Genomic DNA, 23911 nt, shown 5'->3' on the forward strand with positions numbered 1-23911 from the left:
ACAGTTACAAAGTTGGCCTTCTATCACCTGAAGAACATTTTGAGAATTAAATGTCTAATGTCCCAGCAAGATCTTGAGAAACTCATACATGAGTTTATCTTTAGTCTCATTTATTACTGTGGCAGTGTCTTCACAGGTTGCATTCTGACTAAAACCAGGAAACCAGGAAGATAGAGCACATCACCCCTGTTCTAAACTGACTTTACTGTTAGTTTATAAATCACATCTGCTGTTGTTGTATCAACCTTCCAGATCACTCGGGTCTTCTGGTTCTGGTCTACTCTGCATACCCTGAACCAGAACCAAACATTCAGCTTCTATGCACCACAAATCTGTAACAAATGTCCAGAAAACAGCAAAAACGCTGAAACAAAAACCCACCTGTTTAGAGCTGCCTTTGATTAATAATAACTGTAAAATATTTGTTGTCTATAATCCAATTTTTCTTTTCTTCATTTTACCACTATAATCTACGTTTTAATGTTTTCATAATGTAAAGCACTTTGAATCATCTTATTGCTTTTCTGTACAATTTTAACCATGTAATGGCAAGTGTATAATAATAATAATAATAATAATAATAATAATAATAATAATAATCAATTTTGAACACTTTCTAAAACACAACCTTTTTTTTTTTAAAGTGAAAAATCGTTCCCAAAACATGGGGTATTTGTTAATAAAAAGGTGTTAATAATAATGTATTAAATTTCAGTTTGTGAGTGAAGTCTAGAAGGTTATGGCCTATAATTCTCTGTAAAGACGTTGAAGATTTGGATGAATCAGACCTCTATCACTCCCACCTTCCCCTCCGTCTGTTTCCTGAACCAGATGACTGGTGATTCTGTAAAACAGAAAAGCAACATATCCCTAACTGGCCAAAGCAAACATTGCACATTAATCAGATGTGGTTCTGCTTTTGCTCTGACTTGGGTTTCTGTGGAAACTGATTAATTTCAAATAAAGAAAACAATGAACAGATTAAAAGTATTATTTTAATTTTACCTCCATGTTTCTTCTGATTGGAGTGTTGTCATTTAGAAACTTGAGTCAGAGTGAGAATATGTTAAAGTTTAGGGGGATGGTAAGGAGGTCATCCAACCTACCAACGATAAATTAGAAAAAACCAGCGGAAATGTAAAAAAAAAATTAAATTTATGTAGCAAAAAGAGTCGTTAGCATTGTCAAATATCCTGCAACTGTAAAAACAAAATCCTTTGATATTGCATATCTGTTTGCATGAACATTCGCCAGTGAATATTAAGAATTACTAAGCAATTAACAAGTTTTTCAGCTTTTGACACAGTATGACCAGAGGTGGTGTACCTGCTATGCCCCAGTTTTCCATGTGGTTTAACACAATGCAGATAAATGTCTTTCAGTATCTCTCTTTTGTCACCAAAACCCACGAAACAAAAAGCAGGTGAGAAAAATAATGATTTGAGTTCACATGCATGAACATGTAAAAGAGGACAGAGAGAAAGATGAACCTCTTTTTTTTGGCTCTATTGGTCTTTATTTGAGACTGGTCAGACAGGAAAGTGGGTGATGAGAGAGAGAAGATGTTCAGCAAAAGGTCTGCAGATCAGGATCGAACCCAAGACGGCCGAGACTGAGGCCTCCGTATCTGGGTCACACATTACCCCAGAACTACTGCAGCGCTGCAGAATGATGGATGGATGGATGGACGGACAGACGGACGGACTCAGTTATGGATGGATGGACCAATTTTTTGATGGATGGTTTAATAGATGGATGGATGGATGGATGAATGAACTAATGAATGGATGGATGGATGGACCAATTTTTGATGGATGGATGAACTAATGAATGGCTGGATGGATGGATGGATGGATGGATGGACCAATTTTTGATGGATGAACTAATGAATGGCTGGATGGATGGATGGATGGATGGATAGATGGATGAACTAATGGATGGATGGATGGATGGATGGACGGACGGACGGACTCAATTATGGATGGATGGACCAATTTTTTGATGGATGGATTAATAGATGGATGGATGGATGGACCAATTTTTGATGGATGGATGAACTAATGAATGGCTGGATGGATGGATGGATGGATGAACTAATGGATGGATAGATGGATGGACCAATTTTTGATGGATGGATTAATGGATGGATGGATGAACTAATGAATGGCTGGATGGATGGATAGATGGATGGATGAACTAATGGATGGATGGATGGATGGACGGACGGACTCAATTATGGATGGATGGACCAATTTTTGATGGATGGATGAACTAATGAATGGCTGGATAGATGGATGGATGAACTAATGAATGGATGGTTGGATGACTCAATTATGGATGGACGGACCAATTTTTTGATGGATGGATGGTTGAACTAATGAATGGATGGATGGATGGATGGATGGATGGATGAACTAATGAATGGATGCACCAATTTTTGATGGATGGATTAATGGATGGATGGATAAACTAATGAATGGATGAACTAATGGATGGATGGATGAACTAATGAATGGATGATTTATTGATGGATGTGCACCTTTCATATAAAATCCAACATTAAAAGCTTCTGGCTGGAGTAAATTTACTGTTACTGTAAATCTAAGTATTTATTACCTGTTATAAATTATTGGTAATAATTTAACCCGAGAGCCTCCAGTGGTCCGGATGTGCGGCTCTTTAAAAAACAACATGAGAATTGATCTGGATGAAGCAACGTCTATCCGAAACCAAACACATGCATCTCTGCATCCTCTGGCTTGTGTCTCTCTATTATTTTGTTGTTAAACCCCCTTTAGCAATAGGTTGTGTGTCTCAAACAAATACTTTATTTTGTGCAAAATACTCATATAGTTAAAAAAGCCAACATCATGTACGTCATTTGACACTGCAGAAGTGTTTGCATGATCATTTTCCAGTGAATATTAACAATTTTTGAGCGATTAACAAGCTTCTTGGCGTTTACCATGATGTGACTGAGGGTGGTGTACTTGTTAAGTCCCCCTGCTTTCCATGTGGTTTAACACAATGCAAATAAATGTTCCTGTGTTTGTCACCTAAGGTCACAGACCAAAACCAGGTGAGAAACGACTTTTCGAAAGGGGCTATAGTGCATCCGCTGCATCCATGCAACATTTTAACAATGCAGCTCTGCTTCTGACGCTCAGTGCTGAGGTAACGTATGCAGCACAAAGGTAAGTCCGTACTTTCTCTATGAACGTTTTACATTTAAAAACATTTCATTTTTAACCAACACAATAATTAAAAGCTGTAATAGTGACAAATTCTAAATTATGTTTGCTTAAATATTTAAAATAAAAATATTTTGGCATTTATCGAGAACTTATCAGTTGTAAACAAAACAAGACGCTGGAGAGAGAGTGGTGGGAGTTGATAATAATACGATCAAATAATGTGTTTAAATAGAAACTAAGACATTTTGTTTACTATTTACACTCTGTTTCTATTGCCTCTATATTAAAATATGTTTTTACATTCTAACTGCTAAACAGTGACTGAAAGTGAAACAGGAACTTAAATCAAAGATAAGCTCTCTGAAGAGTCTTAGTTGTGGTTGCATGTCGTCTGCCAGTCAAAGATTCAGAGATTAGACACGATTTAAAAACCGTCTCTGTTGGCTCAAAATGGTTTCCTGTTAGAAATAAAGATGAAAAAAATCAAGGCTAAATATTTAGTCTGTTCACCAAGTCCAATGGTTTGACATTTAGCTTAGTGCAGAATGACAGAAATCATTGTTTCAGTATGAGACCAATGCTCAACTAGACTCAATCAGGCTAAAGATCACAGTACATGTGAAAAACTTTGGTGTCATTTTCAGCTCAGATCTGCATTCAAGCAACAATTAAAGTTCTGTTATAAATAAACCTACTTTAACAATGCCAGAATCAGTGGTGGAAAAGGTATTCAAACACTGTATTTAAGAAAAAATACAAACAAAAACAAAAATACACTCTAGTCAAAGCAAAAGTCAATATTTTTACTTGAGTAAAAGGACTTGCATTTAAAAAATACTTGAAGTATTGAAAGTAAAAGTACTTTCTGAATGGTTTCTCTAATAAAATGGTTATAAGGTGTCTACTGTATGTATATTTCTAAATATTAGTACATCAATATTGTGTCATTTTAAAGAACAGCGCTGCAGATAATGCATGTTTTTATTGTATCTGTGAAACACTTCAGGGATTACCTGCCGAGTTAAATGACAACAAGCAGGAATAATTATACATTTAAACTTTTTATTTAACCATCAGTAAAAACATTCTAGGAAAAGTTGTCTGCATAAAGAAAAAACATGTTCAGGTTTGGTTGTAAAGTACGAGAGTGTAATGGCCACACTAATAAAATTACCAAATTACAAAAATAAAGTCAAAATATTACAAGACTAAAGTTAGAATACTAAAATGAAATTGAAGTTCTACAAGAATAAAGTGGTAATATTTTAACTTTATTCTCGGAATATTTAGATTTTATTTTCTGAATATTTTGAATTTATTTTCATATTTTTGATGTTATTCTTGTAATATTTTGACTTTATTCTAATAATATTATGGTTTTCTTTTCGCATAACTATTCTTGTATGACTTTATTCTCAAATAACTTTAGTCTTTTAATATTATGACTTCACAATAGTAAAAAAAGTTATCTTTGTATGGCTGTAATACTAAGAAAACCATAGCAAAGGGATCATGACAGAGAGATTTTTAAAAGAAAGACACCAAAAACCAACCAATTGGTAACAGTCCAGTTTTCTATTGCTTTTGATGGCTTTGTAAGCTAAGTTGTCAAATAAAAATGTCTTTTTTTTAACAGAAACATGCTGCTGTTGCATGTGTGCATCAGTGCCGGTGTTCTGCTGTGCCTCCCTCAGTGTACCACAGGCGTTTGCACTGATGGGACACCCAAACAGTGTCAGGAAGCAGATACCGCCCCGGGAACCAATCTGGCAGGCGAAGGCTTTGATATAACCACCATGGAGCGCAAAGGAGCCTTCGTGCTCAACATGGATGCATGGCGACGCAAGGATAAAAAATGCACCCTGTGCGTCAACCCCTTCATGGAGAACAAGCAGCAGAAGCTGCCTCTGTCCGTGCTGGACTGGAGGGCCAAGCAGTCCTGCAACTCCCAGGTGTCGTCCAAGCTGCACAAATCCAGCGAGTCTCTGGTTAGCTCCACTTCTTCTTCTGTTGAGAACAACTGGAAAGTAAGCTTAGATTTTCAAACTATAAAAACGGGTGCGTCGTTGATGTTGGCTGGAACCAACTCCAAAGTAGCTGATTACTCCATGGAGAAAACAAAGAATGACAAGTTCAGCTTCTCAAGCCTCGGCATGTCCTGCGAGTACTACAGGTAGGAAAACGAGAAAGCAAACTTTTTTTAATAGGGCTGTATCATGATTAATCAATTACTGAAATAATCGTCAACTGATTTAGTATTTTATTAATCATTAAAGCTGCAGCATGCAACATTTATTAAAACTGTCACCATGTTGTCATAGTATATGAGACAGATAATCTATCAAAAGCTCAATATCCTCCCACCAGCTGAATAAACGCACAACTCCCGACCAAAAACAACCAATTAGAGCCAGGAAGAGGGTCTTAGGGCTGTCAATCATCCTGGTGTACGTGTTTAAAATGTGCTAATGGCGGAGAACAACTCACTGATACAGGAAAAACAGTTATCCACCATCATCTGTGGCTATGCTAACTAGCATTAGCATTCGTGGCAGACTCTGTTGTGTTGTGGTGAACCAGCTGTAGTAGCAAAAAGGGAGAGGGTCCAGATGGGTGGCGTGTGCACAAGAATGACTGACGGTACTAAGGTCTGCCTCCTGGCTCTGATTAGTTGTTTCTCGTTAGCACTGGGAGAAGGCAGGAGAGCTCGATATACAGCATAGTATGAAGACTATCTGCCTCATACTATGCTGTCACTACAGTGCGACAGTTTCAACACATATGTCCAAAAAAATTAATAAAAGTCACATATTGCAGCTTCAACTGGAGTACTAGTCGTTAACTAATTTAGTAATCAATTAATCGCTAACCGAAGTACACAAACATTTAAAAAAAGACCATTTGCTGAAGCAGTAATTTAGCTAAAACTGTACAAAAATATATAAATTTGCCTTTAAGATAAAAAAAAAAAACTTTGTCTATAAATATGTTCTACCCAAAACTGTTCAAGTTGCAGTTTTAGCTTCACCTGGTTCAAATGATGTAAAAAAAACTTTAAAAAGTCTCTTTTTAGGTACCTTTTGCTATTCAATTACTAATTGGTCAATCCAAAAATAGCCAAGACATGAACTTCTAGCATTGTATGAAAAAGACTTAAATGAAAAAATAGCAGAAGGTGTATTTTTCATATCCGATTAATCAAATAGTTGTCAGAATAATTGATAAATTAGTCAATAACTAAAATAATCATTCGTTGCAGCCCAAATATTTTGTTTGCAAAACATTTGTTTCACTGTTTATTTTTGTTCCTGCCTCGCTGAAATCAGCTACCGAGAGTCAAACTCGCCCAGGCTGCACAGGGAATTCAGCAAAGCGGTGAAACAGCTTCCTCGGGTGTACAGCTCTGAAAGCAAGGAACAGTTTTACAAACTCATCGACACCTACGGCACCCATTACATCAGCAAGGTGACACAAACCCATGCATCAGACTTTATCATCACGGCACTGTTTTTAGGCTAAATTTGTTAAATATGTCTGTAAAATGTGTCTTTGCAGGTGAAGTTGGGTGGAGATGTTCAGTCTGTCACCAGCATTCGCCAATGTCAGGCCAGCCTGGAGAACCTCAGTGCAGAGGAGGTGCAGATGTGCCTGATGGTGGAGGCGTCTGCAAGCTTCAGGGTCACGGTAAAAGCTGAATCAAAACACTGCAAGAAGGACATAGAGAAATCACAGAGCAAGACGGCGTTCTCAAGCCTCTTCAACGACAGGTAAAGAGAATTCATTCACTTTTCTCAGCTTTTCTAAACTAATAAAGGGTATTGTTCTTACATTTCTTCCGATTGGAGTATGATGTGTTTCTTTTCCAATGCAAAAAACAAATTTTACCAGTTTCTTGTTCAAATATATTAGTACAAAACTATCTTAAAAGTAACTTTTCAGTAAAATATAGGTGTTGTTTTAGATCAATTATATTTTAATATTGATGAAAAAAAAACATACTATTCAACTGGAAGATTACTTTACTTAAAAAAATGTTATAAGTGAAACAATCTGCCAGTGGTATTTTCTAGTATTTCCTACTAACATTCAGTAATTCTTGACTTTAAACAAGCTCCTGTATCTTGCCGGAAAGTTACTTGTAAGTTAGTTTTGTCTTATTTGAAGTGTACTAAGATGTTTGCACTAGAAAGTTGACAAAAATTCTTGGTAAGATTTTGTGTTTTTGCTTTGTTTTGATACCAATATTATTGAGATATTGTAATTGCTGAGAAAAACTAAATTACATTTGGGTATGTTATTTTAAACACAATTCCAAGTTCCTGTCTGTATGGACCTTACCAGAGGAGCCACTTTTCATTGGCTGATGCCCATTCTACGTGGTCAAGTGCGTGGCCGACAAACACACTTAGCTTCCCGTTAGCTAAGTACAGCATAATGGCAGAACTGATACAACTTCTACACCCTGAAGCCTGTCTGCTACACAGTCTTACGTAGCTAAACAGATCAATATGCAATGTGTCTGTATCTGACATACACTAAAGATTTTATTTTAGCAGAAAAGGCTTTGGACTAAACTGTTACTCCTGTTAGCCGCTCTAGCACCAAGTACAGCTAGTCAATCAACCATCGCTGTGTTCAGGAAAGCGCTGATTAATAATCGAGAAATAAATATCAAGCCTGGAAACTTGATATCGTAACGGACTGAATGTTATGTTTTTACCGTAATCTTTGCTCGTCTTGCGGGGCGCAGGCGGTTGCCACGGTAACAGGTGTGCTTAAACTACAGAGAGAGAGTAAAAAGGTAGGAGTGGTTTTGAGTTGATCACCTGTTCGGGTTATTTTACCTTTGTTTACCTTTGCTGTGGCGCATTACAGCCGCTGTAGTTTCTAAACGTTGGACTAATGACCTCGTTCGTTTGTGAGTTTACGTCATTCATAACAAACATCAATTAGAACAAATATATTTCATAAAATTTTAACAAACAAATGGCTTCTACCGCGATAATTATGTGAAATAAAATTAATTATATCCCAGCTTCAGAAGATTTGCCTTTACCTTTCCAGAGCTCTTTGGTTCCTCCTATCAGTCTGTAGCTTCTCATATTGAGGTCAAAGTTCAGATCTACCATAACTGACTGACACCTGCTGGCCTCAGGTTTGCAACCAGCTTGTGACTGAGAAACCAGTAACCTCCTCCCAGATGATGACATGAACTTGTTAGTTCCTCTGTCCATTGTAGTGGATGATATATTGTGAAAATCCGATAGAAATGATGCACTAATCGAGTCATGTTTACATAGAAACAACGCGTCGCGAGGCTTTGTTTGTGAGACTTGCAGTCACGTGGGTCGGTTGTGGGCGGAGCTTGGTAAGGTCCATTTTAGTCCTGCGGCAAAAACCACATTTCATGACAATCTACAGAAGTCAATTTTACTATGTCTATTTTAGCTTTTAGTTGACTTTTTAATCAAAGGATAAGCATTATGCAAGTTATTTATAGCATTTTTTTAACTGCGATGTTGCTTACACAAAGGTTACGTTGTGCAATGTTTTATTACTACAAAAAGATTATACTGTATAATCTTTGACTTCTCGACAGGTTTACAGAAATCAAAGGGGGCCATACTACAGAGCCAGACCTCCTCTTCTCTGCTGATAAAGACCCATCGGCCTACAAGGAATGGCTCAATTCGATTCCACAGAACCCTGATATAATCTCGTATTCCCTGGGCGCTCTGCATGAACTCCTGCCTCCTAAATCACCAACATGGTCCAACCTGCGCTCAGCCATCTCCCATTACATCCTGGAGAAAGGTCTGGTAGTCAACTGCACCGAGCGTTGTAGAAAAGATTCGAGGGATCAGTGCGTCTGCCAGTGCCAAAACGATGAAGCTGTGAACCAGGACTGCTGCTCGAAGAAGAGAGGCATGGCCCGGTTGATTATAACCGCACAGAGGGCGACGGGTCTGTGGGGAGACTACTTCACATCCACAGACGGCTTTGTGAAAATCTTTTACAATAAAAAAGAACACCGCTCACAAGTCATCAACAATAACAACAACCCAAACTGGAATATGGTGGTTGATCTGGGTTCGCAAGATCTGTCTGTAGAAAACAAAGTGAGATTTGAAGTTTGGGACCAGGATCATGGTTGGGACGACGACCTCTTGGGATCCTGCGAGCCGCTTCTGCAAAACGACATCAAGGTGGACGTCTGTAACATGAACCACGGCCGGCTGTACTTCAAACTGGAAGTGAAATGTGCTCCGAGTCTGACCGGCGCTTTATGCACAGAGTATCAACCTACACCAATGAATCAGAGCCTGAAGAAGCTTTACGTGTCTCGTCACGCCCTTCCTATTCCCAAAGCCATGCTGCTGGAGATGGGAGTGTTTCTGAACGAATCCGTGTCTGCAAAGTTAACTTTTAGGAAAAACCAGAGTCTTACTGCTAAAAGGCAAACATATTATCTTAAATAAGGCAAATTCAGCACTGCAAAAACACAAAATTATACCAACTACTTGTGGACAAGTTTCCAGTGCAAATATCTTCATACACTTGAAATAAGACAAAACTAACTTACAAGTAACTTTTCTGCAAGATATTGGAGCTTGTTTTAAGTCAATAATTCCTGAAATGTCACCTATTACTCTTTCTTGAACAGGTTAGGATATCTCTATGGACTACACAAAATATGTTCATTAGATTTTTTTGCACAAAATCATTCTTAGATTTTAGTCTGCTCAGTTCAGAATGAGCTGTTTCATGGTCTCTTGTCACTTTAAATCCAAATAAGCTGCTGCTGGCCACTCCTCCAAACTCAACATTTACACTCACACATGAAAATGGGTGCAAACAGATGTGCAACCATACATTTTTAAAAAGCAGAAGTGGGGCCTCCTGCAAAACCAACAGGAATGCAGCAAATTGTTTCTGCGTGGTAAATCAACATCAAAACACTTGCCTTTTCCAACAGCCATTGTACAGCACAGCCATTGTACAGCACAAATCAGCTGCCTGGAGGAGCTGAGCTCGGGTTGCTAGGTAACGGGTGGAATTCTGCTGGGGTTGCTAGGTAACAGGCCTGGGTTTGTGATTTGTGACGTTACTTTCCGGAGATGTTTGAAAAGGCCCATTTTCCAGACACAATCAACATTAACTCATTGTAAAAAAAAAAAAACTGGCTGAGTGGCCTGATCTTTTAAGAAGCAGCAAAGAACCAAATGAAAGTACAAAAAAGTACATCACACAAATTTTTGCATAATACGTCCAGTTTAATATTGATGGAAAAAGTGCTAGCTCCACTGCCAGATTATTTCACTTATTACAAGACATTTTTCCCATGTTATGTAAAATGATCTGCCAGTGGAAATAGTACTATTTCATCAATTTTAAGGGATTATTGACTTAAACAAGCTTCTATTGCTTACTGAAAAGTTACTTGTAAGTTAGTTTTGTCTTATTTCAAGTTTACTAAGATAGTTGCACTAGAAACTAGACAAAAACACTTGCTAAGATTTTGTGGTTTTGCAGTGAGATTAATTAAAGTTGCTGGCTCTCAATTGCTGAGATGGTTTTATTATCTGCACCCTTTGCTTTAAATGACGATGTTTTCAGAAAAAAAGCTAGGAACTATTGTTTCTTTAAAAAAAAAAAAGAGAAAATAAATAAATAAATAAATAAATAAATAATTACACAGCCCCAGATGTAGAGGCAATCAGACAGAAGGATAAGCACACTTTGCTTGCCTGTAAGTGTAATGAAAACATAAATTCACACAGGACAAATGTACAAATGTTTCACCATCTGTTAAACTCTGATTTTTGTAATTTCGGTCCATTTATGGATTATTTTTTGTGATTTTCTCATGTGTTGGTTCAGATATATTTTGTTCACTCATTTCTTTTTATTTTTCATTTCTGTTCATTACAAAAAGTCATCATACATGGTCTAACATCCCCTTTTGAAAACAGGTGAGACCATTCTTTATTTCCGTACATCTTATAATTAAAGAATAAAGTATAAGCATTTTTCTATAACTGACTATATCCCAAAGCCAAAGTCATGTATCAACATTGTCTGTTTTTCTTACAGAAATGGTAACTGATTATTACAAATAATTAGAATAATGTGATTGCTGTTGTCTTCACTTTTACCTTTATTGAAGGACAGGTTAGGTTAAACTGATTTTTATTATTTGAATATTCTACGCTGCTGAGTTATGCTGTACTGTATTTGCAAAGCATTATTAATAAAAAAAAGTTTATAAAATTATAGTGAAGTTGTGCACCTTATCTTAATCAAAAATTCACTTTTTGCATGTTTTTGTACTTCCATTTGAGTCTCTAATGCTTCTAAGAACATCTGAAAAAACACTCGGACTGTTTTAGCAACAATTTAATGTTTTTGGTGCTGCACTGTTGCCTAGCAACTCCAGCTGAGCCTGGCCCCGTTACCTTTCAACCCAAGTGAAGCTCCAGGATGTTTAGTCAACTAGTTTTCCAGCTGTATGAAAAAGTCAGCTGTTCTGCTGTTGACATAGCGATTCAGAAAAGATGCTTGTATCAGTAGCGCCTGCAGCTGTACGGCTGTGTACACCAGAGGTGGGGACTCGAGTCACATGACTTGGACTCGAGTCAGACTCGAGTCGTTAAAATCACGACTTGAGACTTGACTTGAAAAAATGCTCAAAGACTCGGACTTGACTTTGACTTTCATGCCATTGACTTGGGACTTGACTCGACTTGAAGCTGTTTACTTGAAAAGATTTGATACTTTTTACTCAAAGTCTTAAAATTTAAAACACATTATTTATAAAGTGGCGTCATTAATTAATGTCCCTCATTCCGTATCAATATGCGCAGACCGTCACTATGGTTTTCCTCTCTCCTTATGTATGTATGTGTACGTAGCTGCAGCACAACCAATCAAATTAACAGGATTTGGACGTTTAAAAAAACGCGGCAAAGCTGCAGATCTCAGGGAACGAAATACGAAATAACCGCTCGAATATGCTTCCGCGAGTAATTTCTTTTGGCTACGTAGGTTATGAACTTTCGACTAAAAAACGAACTGCAACTTGTAAAACATGCAAGAAGAGAATATCGGATGGAGATGCCACGACGTCCAACTTTGTCCGGCATTGGAAGCTTCACAAAGATCGGTAGGTGGCGCTTTTCTTTTGCTGTAAGATAGTTGACTTTAGCTAACTTCGTGTTAGCATGTGTACTCCGGGTTAAATTGGTGATTATTTACCATAAATCCGGTCCTTCAAATGCCTCCACAAATAATGTGCACCGTGTTAGCTCAGGAAGCCGGTGGATAGTGAGCGGGGCTCCGGAACAGAAAGCAGATTCTGGACCTGAACACAGGGAACAGAGTCTCTCTGTCCCATCATGATGATGAGCCGGGTCTAGTATCATCTAAGGATGGTTGGTGTATTTGAAGACATCTACGTTGGGAAATTATATTGACAATATATTGTTTTGACAGGTCAGAGAAAAGAGGAAAAAACTGCTGTTATGGTTCTTTGTATTGTGCTGTGGAAATGTCAGCATTTTCCTCTTTTTTTTATTGAATATCAAGTTTAACAGAACTGGGCAATAAAGTGGTCCAATTTAAAAATGTTCTTTATACTTTGTGTTCAGCTACACATGTTCTATCATTTGAGATAAATACATATTTTAAAACGAACAAATGGTCTATTATTTGAATTTTATGTATAATTGCAAATAAAAATAAAATAAAATAAAAACGACTCGAAATGACTTGAAATTAAAGGTTCCTGACTTGAGACTTGACTCGACTTTTGCCTGTATTTACTTGAGACTTGACTCGGACTTGAGGACAAAGACTTGAGACTTACTTGAGACTTGCAACACAGTGACTTGGTCACACCTCTGGTGTACACTACCTTGAAATATTCCTTCAAGTAAAAAAATAAGAGTTTGGGGATTTTTTGTTATCTAAGCCTCTTTGCTGTTAACAAAATTGTGGAGAAAAAAAAAATCTTTTGTGTCAAAACATCTTGCGCACATCTCTGTGAGTATGTAGGGGTGGGCACGCCAAAGCCTAAATGTTATTGGTCAGTTTACTTTTGTTTATTTGGCGGCTTGGTGCTTTTTCTGCAAGCTAAAAATTAATGAGCGGAGTTTGAAACCTCCTTTAATTCTAAGCGGTTGTTTGGTTCCCGCCTGACCGTGTGCGCGGTTCTGGCAGGATCGCCGTTTATGAGCCTTTTTTTGTGGTTTCTCGAACTGAAGAGCGGACGGGTCACCCGATTGGCCGACAGTGACATCTGCTGCACTCTTTCTGAGCATCAAGCTAAGACTGTGGGTTAAACAGTTAAATCTAGTCAAAACATTTGCAAAAAAAATTTGAAATTAAGCAAACATTGTTGCTTCACCTTCTCCTCTGGACGTCTCAGACACACCATGTGAGATGTGGTTGTCCCCTTGTGGGTCAGGTGCAGTGGTGGTATTGTGCGTACCCTCCATAATATCCTGCAGGCGCCCCTGGTTTGTATAATGTTCAAAGATGATTATAATTCTCCTTCTGTTTGCAGCCATTGAGTTGGGGGCGTGGCCAGCAGCATTTTATACGAATTTAAAGTGACAGAGGCCCTAAAACAGCTCATTCTGAACTGAGCTGACTGAGAATGATTTTTGCAACAAAAAATGTAATGAACATGTTTTGTATAGACTATAGACCTATTCTAATCTGTTCAAGGAAGAATAAAGGTCACATTCAGTTCTTCAACGGTGGTACAACTGTCACTGTGTATGGTTCACATTCTACTGGTGCTTTTCTATTTTATTTACACATCTCTTTTTCTTTTTTGCTGATTTAATAGAACCTAACGTGTTCTCCAACAGTCGGACTTAGTTTTTCTCCTCTTCTCATAAAATATGACTACATCCCTCCACTATTTCAGGGAAATTACATATTGTTTGGTCTCTGGTTTCTCTCTGACTGATAAACTGGACTGAGTTTCCTCTCGTTCGTTATAAGTACGAGTTTACGTTGCTGCTCTGAGGAAAAACATACGAAACTTTTCAACCACACTTTTTTATGCTCTTCCTGCACTCGTTTAAGACCACTGTCACCTCAACCCCCTCACCACCTCCTGCCTTGTTTCTCTGAACGTTAAACGCCTCATGTCGACATATGTTCACTCAGTTTCACCCCTGCACAAAGAACAGGCAACAGATCGGTGAGTCGTCCCTGATATGCTACGAAATCAATGTGTTTTAACTTAAACAAGTGAATGCAAGTTTACTTATATCATTCGGATGGGTAAAAAAAATACTTGTGTCATAGTTGCGATTATATTCAACACTGTTTTCACTAAACTCCTATGAGGCGTTTGTGTCATTATTAAATACAGCTGAGAAGAAAGAAAGGTCACCAGCCTTCTGTACTGCAAAAACACAAAATCTTACCGAGTATTTTTGGTTTAGTTTCTACTGCAAATATTTTAGTACACTTGAAATAAGACAAGTAAGTTTTCATCAAGATACAGGAGCTTGTTTTTAGTCAATAATTCCCTAATATTAATTATTATGCTGAGCAAAAGTACAGAAATGATCATGTTGATGAAGGGAAGGGGGGAAAAAGTCAATAATTTGAGACACAAAAACTAAAATTAAGGGTTGGTAGAGACAATTTCTTTTAAAGAGAATATCCAGATGTTGCTAAAATATTCCAAAAATGTTGAAAAGGAAAATGTTTGGCACAAAAAAAAAGAGGACCACAGTTAGACACCTGACACGGTGGTGGCAACTTTCCTCAGATAGAACTGTTTTGTTTTTCTAATTAGTTTTGACCTGAAATTTTATGGTGTCATCTGGAAAACCAAAGAAGAAGAAGAAAGATGTCAGTTTTCAAAAACTCAATGGATTCCAATTATAGATTTGAAGTTATTCATTTATCTGGATAACTTTATAATGGTGCAGTCGGGAAATTACACAAAATCGAGATTGAATGTTGAAATTAGGTGGACATTTCTGCAACCCTCAAGCTGAATTATTTCTTTGCTGTTGAGCTACACAGGATAAATGTCAATATGGATAATATGTGGAAAAATATTAACTAAATGGCATTTTAAGAGGGGTGTACATACTTTGAGAGCCACAATATGCTTTCAAAATATTTTTTACAGTGGGTCATAAAAGAATTTGACTCCATAACGAGATAAATAGCCATTATGTTAAGTTATTATAATAATATTGTTGTTTTGACACCATTTTCAAGTAATAATGACATCGTAATGTAAGAACACATTCTGAAAGATCAATAAACTTTAAATTCTACTCAACAATTAACACTGGAACTAAAAGACATTTTAAATATCCAAAACAAATAAACAAAACAACAGAAACATCAAATAAAATTAATTATAAAGTCTGTGTAAACAGAATTGTCCTTCAATAACACTGCAAATTAAGACCAAAGCACCAAACCTAAGACTTTATTCATCCAGTTTTTGGTAGAAAGACAGAAAAGAGAAAAAGAATAAATAATGCAAATGGAAACTATTGAGCTGTCTTAACATTTCATGTGATTAATTGACTTATTGCAACAGGCCTCCATTTCTTTTGCAGCAGCCGATGTTCTTAGCGATTGCAGATATGAGAAACTTGCTAATAATATGCAACTTTGCATTTCTCAGGTGATTATATGCAGCTTTTTAGTTACCTACCCAAGTTTTTTCAAACCACATAGAGCTTTAGATGCAATAAACTAAAATGCTTGATGGAAACTCCTTTATTTTAAATTCTGGTGCACATCTTAACAGAATGTTGAATAAAACTTAAAGTTAAGTAAAGCAAGTCATTGCTTCTTTTTGACAATTTGCATCTTGGTGGTAGACCACAGCAGAAAAAAGGTATATAAGATTAAGGTTAAAGTCATAGATGACAGAGATGACAGAGATAACAATACCCACAAGGCTTTGACCAGAGATTTAATCTTCTTTGTTATGAGCTGAATGAAATATGTTGCTTAAAATAATGATTTCATGCAACGTTTGGACATATTTCAGGTAAATCAGGTCAGGATTTTAACTCAAAGCCTTAGTTTTATTTTGTTATGACTTTTTGTTTGGCAAAGAAAACTCAGTTAGTTGAAACATTTCACAGTACAACCGTTGGACAGGCAGCCTACTATGAGTATAAAGACTATAGATGACATCACTGACTCATTAAAAATCAGCTAAAGATGAATCATAACTGTATTAATTTTTTTATATTTTGAATTAGTAGTTTTAACTACATTGCTTTATATCTCTTTTTCATATCATTTTATTGTGTTAATTGTTGATCTTAACTTTTTTTAACTACATTGTTTTATAACTCTTTTCCATATCATTTTATTGTGTTTATTGTTGAACTTAACTTTTTATTTTAACCCTAACCCTGTTAAAGATCTTATTAGGACAATAACTACGTCGCGATGGACGTCGGAAATCAGGATCGGGATTATTGAACTGAGCAGCTTAAGTTGTTTTTGCCAGTTTATTCATAACTTCTACTTGTGAGTGAAGCTAATTTCTCTGTGAAGCTAACTCACCTGGTTGGGGTTCATAGATGGCGGTATAAGTTTTAAACGGCTAGCTTAAAAACCGACCCAAACCTCCTCCCTCCTGACGTGTTAATCAAATTACCGACTTTGTCTGAATACACACCACATGATTTATATCATTATGTCATAAACAGCGTTTCCCCTTCAACCGGCGAAGCCTCAAAAACGTACAGGAGACGAGATGCTAACCAGTTTTCTTCCGTACAGGCTAGGCTACATGACGGTGGAGCACTGTTTCCATGGTTACGGACGGTTAGACGCCTACCTTCTCCATAATGCAATATTTGATATCTTTCTAATCATACTTACTTATAAAGTTTATGAACGTTACGTCTTCTTACCTTGTAAAAGTGTGTTCACTGCAAATCCGCCATTACACCGAGGGCTGCCAGTCATTGGCTGCTGTCGATCACCATCTTCCCTCATTAAAAGATTAAATAAAATGACAAGTTTGGTTTTCATCCTTGTCTGTTTGTGCAGCCGACCGCGCAGCGTCCTGTGACCATTTGTACTGCGAAATAAACTAATTAGAAGCGCTATCAGGCTTCACCAGGCGCGCATTGGTTGTTTTTCACGGTGTCATGGCGGAGTGGGCGGAGTTTCGAAGAGTGACGTCACATGCAGAGGGTCAATACACAGTGATTATTTTGATCTGTTTTTGTATGAAATAAACAATAAAATATAGGTTTTTGTTTTTAAGAGTGCGTTTTCTAGTTGTTACTATTCAATTTTAGTTAAATGTTTAGTTTGAAACTAAACATTTCATTCTAATTCTAAGTATTAGAATTTAGTTTCTAATACTTACAGTAGTAGTTTTTGGTTTTTCATTAGTCGATTTTTAGGTATTGCGAATCTGTGTACATCCATAGGGTAATGAATACTTAAAAAAATATACTGTTTTCAAAAAATTAATTAAAATTATTGACTGTGGTGTTTTATCCCAACTTTTGAGCAATCCAAACAGGTTGGTTTTTAGTCTAGATTTAAAGAACTCAGTGTTTCAGCTGTATTTCAGTTTTCTGGAATTTTGTTCCAGATTTGCAGTGCATAGAATCGTAAAAAGCACTGCCAGGAGGGTTATGAAGAGCCGTAACTGCCAACAGTTGATGTAAACTGTTTACACATCAATTCCAAAGGCTAATAAATAGATTCATAAACATGTCAGTTTTATAAACGCACAATATTGTTCCAGTTAGTTATAGTTTCCCCCCATTAATATTAATTTAATTCAATTTCAGTTGTTGTTATTTTGCTATAGATTTGGCTGAGAAACAGTTTTTCTCTTTCAGTTTACTTCCACGGACAGCAGCATGTTCCTGTTGAGTTTTTCCATCTTTGCTGGCTTCCTGCTCTGCCTCCCTTGGTATTCGACTGCAACCTGCACTGATGGGAAGCCCAGAGAGTGTCAGGAGGCCGAATTCGCTCCTGGATCCAACTTAGCTGGGGAAGGATTCGACATCACCAAGATGGAGCGTAAATCCGCGTTTGTGCTCGACATGAATCAGTGGAAACGCAAAGACAAGACCTGCACCCTGTGCGCTAACCCATTTCTGGAGGGCAAAAAGATGAAGCTGCCCCTGTCCGTGCTGGACTGGAGGGCCAAGCAGACCTGCAGCGCTAAAGTTTCCTCCAAGCTCTACAAATCCAGCGAGTCTCTGGTCAGCTCCAGCACCTCCTCTGTTGAGAACAACTGGAAGACCGAATTAGAAGTCGAAATGAAAGGTAGATCTGGCAGCCTGATGCTGGCTGGGACCAAATCGAAGGTTGCTGAATACTCCATGGAGAAAACAAAGAATGACAAGTTCAGCTTTGCAAGTACCAGCATGTCCTGTGAGTACTACAGGTAAGAAAAACGCTCTGCGAAACAATTAATATGTCTTCAGGTCAAACCCAAGTTTCAGAAGCATTTAAAATGCTTCTGAAAAGGGACCTGTTATGCAAAAATTTACAATAACATTTTTATTCTTCAATTTGTCTCTCAACTGCTTCTTAAAACAGTCCAAGTGTTAAAAAAAACAGCCATTTTTTGATAATACATTAATGTTTTATAGTGTCTGAAAAATAAGCCATTTCAAAAACCTCCCAATTCTTAAGTCACATTCCACAGGCACTGGGCCATTACCTAGCAACCCCAGCAGAGTTCCACCGGTTACCTAGCAACCCCAGCAGAGTTCCACCCAACTGAAGAACCTAAGTTTAAAGTTGACATATTATGCTCCCTTGGACAGGATAGATCTACGGGCAGTAAAAAAGATGTTCAATACATTGTTTGCATAAAATCATTTTTAGATAATGAGATTTTAGTCTGATCAGTTCAGAGTGAGCTGTTTTATGGGCTCTTGTCACTTTAAATCAAAAAATGCTGCTGGCCACGACCCCCCAACTCAACATTTACACTTACACATGAAAATGACTGCATCCATCCATCCATGCATCCATCCATGCATCCATCCATCCATCCATCCATCCATCCATCCATCCATTTTCTTACACCCTTGTCCCTTTTGGAGTTGGGAGGGGTGCTGGTGCCTATCTCCAGCGAGACTGGCTGTAAAACCAGCTAACCAAATGTACTGGAGCACCACTTACGTTGCTAGGTAACGGGGCAGCGCCTGCTAATTTGTTACGTTACATTCCGGAGGTTTCTGACACGGCTACAACATTTCCATGTACTCCTGCTTGAACAAGCTTGAATCAAATGAATAATTAAAGATTAAACTTTTGAGAAACTCCCTCACAATTTTCTTCCCAAACTAACCTTACTCAGTATGAAAGTACTCAACCTAGTAATTGTAAAATTTGGGTTTCCCAGTGTTTGCAGCAATGGTTATCATCAAGTTTGTGCAACAACTGGTGGTGAGTGTTTTTCCACTCTGTGGATGAGTTGTAACCCACTTTTCTCTGCAGAACTGCAGCCACATTGGAGGTTAATCACTATTGACCTCAAACATAGTCATGCTAAACTTTTAAATTTGGTTTTTAGCTTGAACTTTGTTTAGGCCACTGGAAAACATTTTTTTTCTCATCGTTCAGAGGTGGTCTTACTGTTGTACTTTGTATCACTGCCTTTAACTTAATTACGGAAATTAAATCATTGTTTAAAGCTGTTTTTTTAAATATATATTCAGGCTATTTTTGTCTCCTAAAAATGTGCTAGATGATCTGAAACATTTTTTATAATCACTTTTTTCCCCCATTTTTTTAAACAACATAAAACAAAAACTATAGCAGTTTGAGTCGATCTTAAACATTAAATGAGACACAAAAAGCAAAAAACAGAAGAAATCTTAATGGGGAAAACATTTTTCAGAAGATTATTATGAATATTAATATGAATTCCCAATGACTGAAAGAGTTTCACTGTTTCAGTTCTGCAAAAATGAATCTTAAATGATGTTGCTTTATTCAAGATTTTAGCTGATAATCTACTCTTGTTAATTTTTCTGGTTTTTATGTTATGCTCTGTTAATTTTAAATAAGATTTTTTTAAAGTAGAGAAGAAATCATTGAAACCTTGAAATTCCTAGCTGAAGCACAAACCGTTTCTTTGTCTCCTTTTGCACGCTGCTTAGGCCAAGTAGACCAGCGAGGTTTTATGTTTTTACGTTTACTTTCTGTTTTTACTTGTAGAAATTTTGTCGTCTGAGGTTTGGCACCTTCTTTAAAAAAACTGTGGTCATGACAATAACATGCAGCGAGACGGAAGTGGGGGACACAAACATCCACACCTTTTACTTAAAAAACATTATTGGGCACGCACATTTATTCAGCTTGTATAAATATAAAAAACATCAATCATTTTTGCTGCTGGAAACAGACTAAAATTGTTTTCTTGACCAAAAAAATGGGAAACATTCGATCCAAAAGCTGAGGAAATTGCAAAACCTTCCATTCTGGCAAACAGCTGAGATCTAATTCGAACAGATAAGCTTTAGTTTTTTTCTTCTTTGTTTCATTAATGTTGGATTTATTGTTGATCAGGAAAACAAAAGAAAACAATCCACGATAAAATCATTTTGTGTTTTTAAAAGGAGATATGAAATGATAGTACTTTCAACTTACCAGACATCATGCATGTTATCTAAGTTATATTTAGTTACAAACATATTTTTCTCATATCTGAAATATGGATTCATCTACGTCGGCATATTAGGAACATGGTAGATACAAAAAAAGGAGGGGAAAACTGAAATTTAGAGATTCATTTCAGAAATTTTCTAGAAAAACATTTCTGAGTTCAAAAAGTCAAAATTTTGCAAGAAAAAATTCAAATGTTGAGATTAATTTAATACATTTTCTTGAAAAGATGGAAACATCAAATTTTTTGACTTTTCAGAAAATCTGATATAATCTAAAAATTTCTCAGTTTTTTTGGCGGAAATTTATTCCTTTTATTTCATATTTATGGAAATTTCCCATTCGTATTCGTCAAACCACAAAAGCATTACCTTTATTTTGACACGTTTGCTTGTTTAAAAGTGAACATTTATGCACATTCAGGGACGTAAACATTATACAAAATCTGCCAGATTTAGACTGAATTTTTCTGTCTAGATGCATTTTGAGATTAAGTTTCCTTTGTGCTAATAGTTCATAACTTGTTTGCAACATTAAATTGAGTTTAGTATCTCCTCAGCTAGAGGTGATGTGCAGCCTTGGCATTTATAGATCTTTAGATAGTTTATTTGGCCGTTTTTGGAAATGTGGGTAAAGAAATGTATACATATTCAAATTAATTTTAAGTTTTTGGTTAAGTCCCTTCAATTGATGGAAAAACAAAACTTTAGGTGAAGATTTCATACCTCCACCAGTTCATCTGATAGAATCCACCAAGACTAAATGAAGTCAAATTGGATTTGCTTCATTGTTTTTCTGTCTTGCTCCTGCAGCTACAGAGTGTCCAGCGCTCCCAAGTTGAACAGAGATTTTAACAAAGCAGTGAAAAAGCTTCCTAAAGTCTACAGCCCAGAATACAAGTCCAGATTTTACACGCTGATCGATGTTTTTGGCACCCATTACATCACCAAGGTGAGTAACAGCAAACTACTGAGGTGAACAGGACACCAAGAGTTAAATGAGCTGAATGGGTTCATAATGCCTTTTCAGGTGAAACTGGGAGGACAGATCCAGTCTGTGACCAGCATCGCGAATTGTGAAGTGAGTCTCCAGGGTCTGAAAACAGAGGAAATCCAAATGTGTCTGGAGGCCGAAGCGTCTGCAAGCGTCAAAGTTAGTGTGAAAGCAGAGACAAAGCACTGCCAGACGGCTGCAGACAAACTGGACAGCAAGAAATCCTTCTCCGACACCTTCAGCGACAGGTACAGAACATTTATCATGGTACTACCTGGGTCCGGCGATTAATCCACAAAACTGATTAATCAAATTTTTGGTTTTGAAGGTTTATTTTTTGGAATATAAGAATTGTTTTTCCACCAATGCACTCGGGTTTCCAAAGGTTAGATTGATGTCAGCACGCCCAAAGCCGCCATCTTGTTTTACAGCTTCATTTGGACTTTTTGTTTTGATTATGAGAATTCTGAGAAGAAAATTAAAAATCTGACATTAATGTGAAAATTCTGAGAAACAAAGTCAGAAATCTGAGATTAAAGTATAAATTTTGAGATAAAAGTCAGAATTCTTTATTATTATTATTATTATTATTATTATTATTATTAATAGTTGGCCCCAATCCTCTGATCCTTTTGTCTCCAGGTTCACAGAAATAAAAGGTGGGTTCACCACAGACTCGGACCTTCTTTTTTCTTCCAACAAAAACCCAGAAGCCTACAAGGAATGGCTCACTTCGGTCCCACAGTATCCAGACCTCGTTTCGTATTCCCTCTCGTCGCTCCACGAGTTGCTCCCTGAAAACACTCCGGTCAGGAAAAACCTGCGCAAAGCCATCAGCCATTACATTTTGGAGAAAGGCCTGTGGAGGAATTGCAGCGAGCGCTGTCAGGCCGGAATACGGACCGACTCCAAGGACTCCTGCGTCTGCCAGTGCCACAACCAACCGGCGGTGAACTTTGACTGCTGCCCGACCCGGAAGGGAATGGCCCGCGTCTTCATAACGGTGGAAAGGGCCGAGAATCTGTGGGGGGACCACAGCAGCGGCACGGACGGCTACGTCAAGGTGTTTCTCAATAAATTAGAGGTTTACCGTTCTTCCGTCATTGTAAACAACAACAGCCCAAAGTGGGGCACCATCGTTGACCTAGAAACCAAGGACATCTCTTCCGGAAACGTCGTGCGGTTTGAAATTTGGGATGAAGACAACCAATGGGACGACGACCTGCTGGGAGAATGTGAGCGACGCCTCTCTGCCGGAGTGTTTGCAGATGTGTGCCCTCTCCAACATGGCCGATTCTACTTCAAATGGGAGGTGAAGTGTATTCCGAGTCTGACCGGAAGTTTGTGTACCGAGTATAACAAGTCTGGCATGACGGAAAGCCAGAGGAGCCTGTACGTGTCCCGTCACGCCCACCCGATACCGAAATCCGTCCTGGTGGAGATGGGAGTGTTTGTGGATGAAGGGAGCTCTGGTTCCACTTTCTGGAACCAGAGCCTGGCTGGGAAAACTTCGGTGTGAGCTGCTTTTATCCACATTAAGCCCAGCAAGTTGGCATTATTTCTAATATAGCGGACTGTTAGCATGTTACTGATTAAACTGCACAGCAATAACGTCGGGCTGGGCGATAAATCGACTTGATCGATTCATCGAGTCTTTGGTTTTTGAAGATTTAATTAACAAAACAATTAAAAAAACAAAAATCTATTAAAATTAGGAATCAGATCTGGTATGGAAAAAATCTAAATGTATTTTTAAGCCATATCGCCCAGCCCTGCAGTAATGCAACAACTTACCTTTGTGTACTTTTAGAAACCTTTGTGTAGGTTTTAGAAATTACACGAGAAGCTCTGCTTTATATCTAGATTATGAAATTTTACTCTGAAAGCTCATATTTATGCAGAATAAAAGCACGTTTTCTGAATTGCTTGTGGTGTTTGAGCTTTGATCTAATTAAAGAGAGAGTGTTCATTTTAAAGTTCACTGTGTTCCCCAGCATAAACACGGAAGTGGTGAAGCTTCCTGTGTGCAGATGAGGTTTCATTATGTCTTATTTAAGAGAATGTGA

General features: G+C 37.5%; 2 protein-coding genes and 1 long non-coding RNA gene across 4 annotated transcripts; 2 read left to right on the forward strand and 1 right to left on the reverse strand.

Annotated features, from left to right (window-relative positions):
• Positions 1 to 2494: 2494 nt before the first annotated feature.
• Positions 2495 to 9872, forward strand: LOC114160125 (perforin-1-like). Its single transcript, XM_028042564.1, has 5 exons — positions 2495 to 3194; positions 4831 to 5367; positions 6521 to 6659; positions 6750 to 6961; positions 8794 to 9872. The coding sequence occupies exons 1-5, from the start codon at positions 3127 to 3129 to the stop codon at positions 9671 to 9673; spliced, it is 1836 nt and encodes a 611-aa protein (XP_027898365.1). The 5' UTR covers positions 2495 to 3126; the 3' UTR covers positions 9674 to 9872.
• Positions 6460 to 17476, reverse strand: LOC114160127 (uncharacterized). The gene is made up of 3 exons (XR_003598721.1): positions 17117 to 17476; positions 6782 to 6898; positions 6460 to 6597 (listed from the first exon to the last, which is right to left on the reverse strand). It is a non-coding gene; the product is annotated as an uncharacterized LOC114160127 (long non-coding RNA).
• LOC114160126 (perforin-1-like) lies at positions 14249 to 23767 on the forward strand. Of its 2 annotated transcripts, none has more exons than XM_028042565.1 (5): positions 14249 to 14406; positions 18065 to 18618; positions 21665 to 21803; positions 21882 to 22093; positions 22488 to 23767. In XM_028042565.1, the coding sequence occupies exons 2-5, from the start codon at positions 18086 to 18088 to the stop codon at positions 23362 to 23364; spliced, it is 1761 nt and encodes a 586-aa protein (XP_027898366.1). In that variant the 5' UTR covers positions 14249 to 14406; positions 18065 to 18085; the 3' UTR covers positions 23365 to 23767. The 2 variants fall into 2 exon arrangements, with proteins under 2 accessions (XP_027898366.1, XP_027898367.1); XM_028042566.1 differs by lacking the exon at positions 14249 to 14406 and adding an exon at positions 16620 to 16727.
• Positions 23768 to 23911: the final 144 nt, after the last annotated feature.

Source organism: Xiphophorus couchianus, chromosome 16 (genome assembly GCF_001444195.1).
Source record: "Xiphophorus couchianus chromosome 16, X_couchianus-1.0, whole genome shotgun sequence".
NCBI classification, from domain to species: domain Eukaryota; kingdom Metazoa; phylum Chordata; class Actinopteri; order Cyprinodontiformes; family Poeciliidae; genus Xiphophorus; species Xiphophorus couchianus.

What these genes read in the sequence shown, in the direction of transcription:
- LOC114160126 (XM_028042565.1), top strand. Translation starts at nt 18,086, where the DNA reads ATGTTCCTGTTGAGTTTTTCCATCTTTGCTGGCTTCCTGCTCTGCCTC. An exon ending in ATGTCCTGTGAGTACTACAG is followed by an intron (nt 18,619 to 21,664) that starts GTAAGAAAAACG and finishes TTGCTCCTGCAG; the next exon opens with CTACAGAGTGTCCAGCGCTC. An exon ending in GCACCCATTACATCACCAAG is followed by an intron (nt 21,804 to 21,881) that starts GTGAGTAACAGC and finishes ATGCCTTTTCAG; the next exon opens with GTGAAACTGGGAGGACAGAT.
- LOC114160125 (XM_028042564.1), top strand. Translation starts at nt 3,127, where the DNA reads ATGCAACATTTTAACAATGCAGCTCTGCTTCTGACGCTCAGTGCTGAG. An exon ending in ATGTCCTGCGAGTACTACAG is followed by an intron (nt 5,368 to 6,520) that starts GTAGGAAAACGA and finishes CGCTGAAATCAG; the next exon opens with CTACCGAGAGTCAAACTCGC. An exon ending in GCACCCATTACATCAGCAAG is followed by an intron (nt 6,660 to 6,749) that starts GTGACACAAACC and finishes GTGTCTTTGCAG; the next exon opens with GTGAAGTTGGGTGGAGATGT.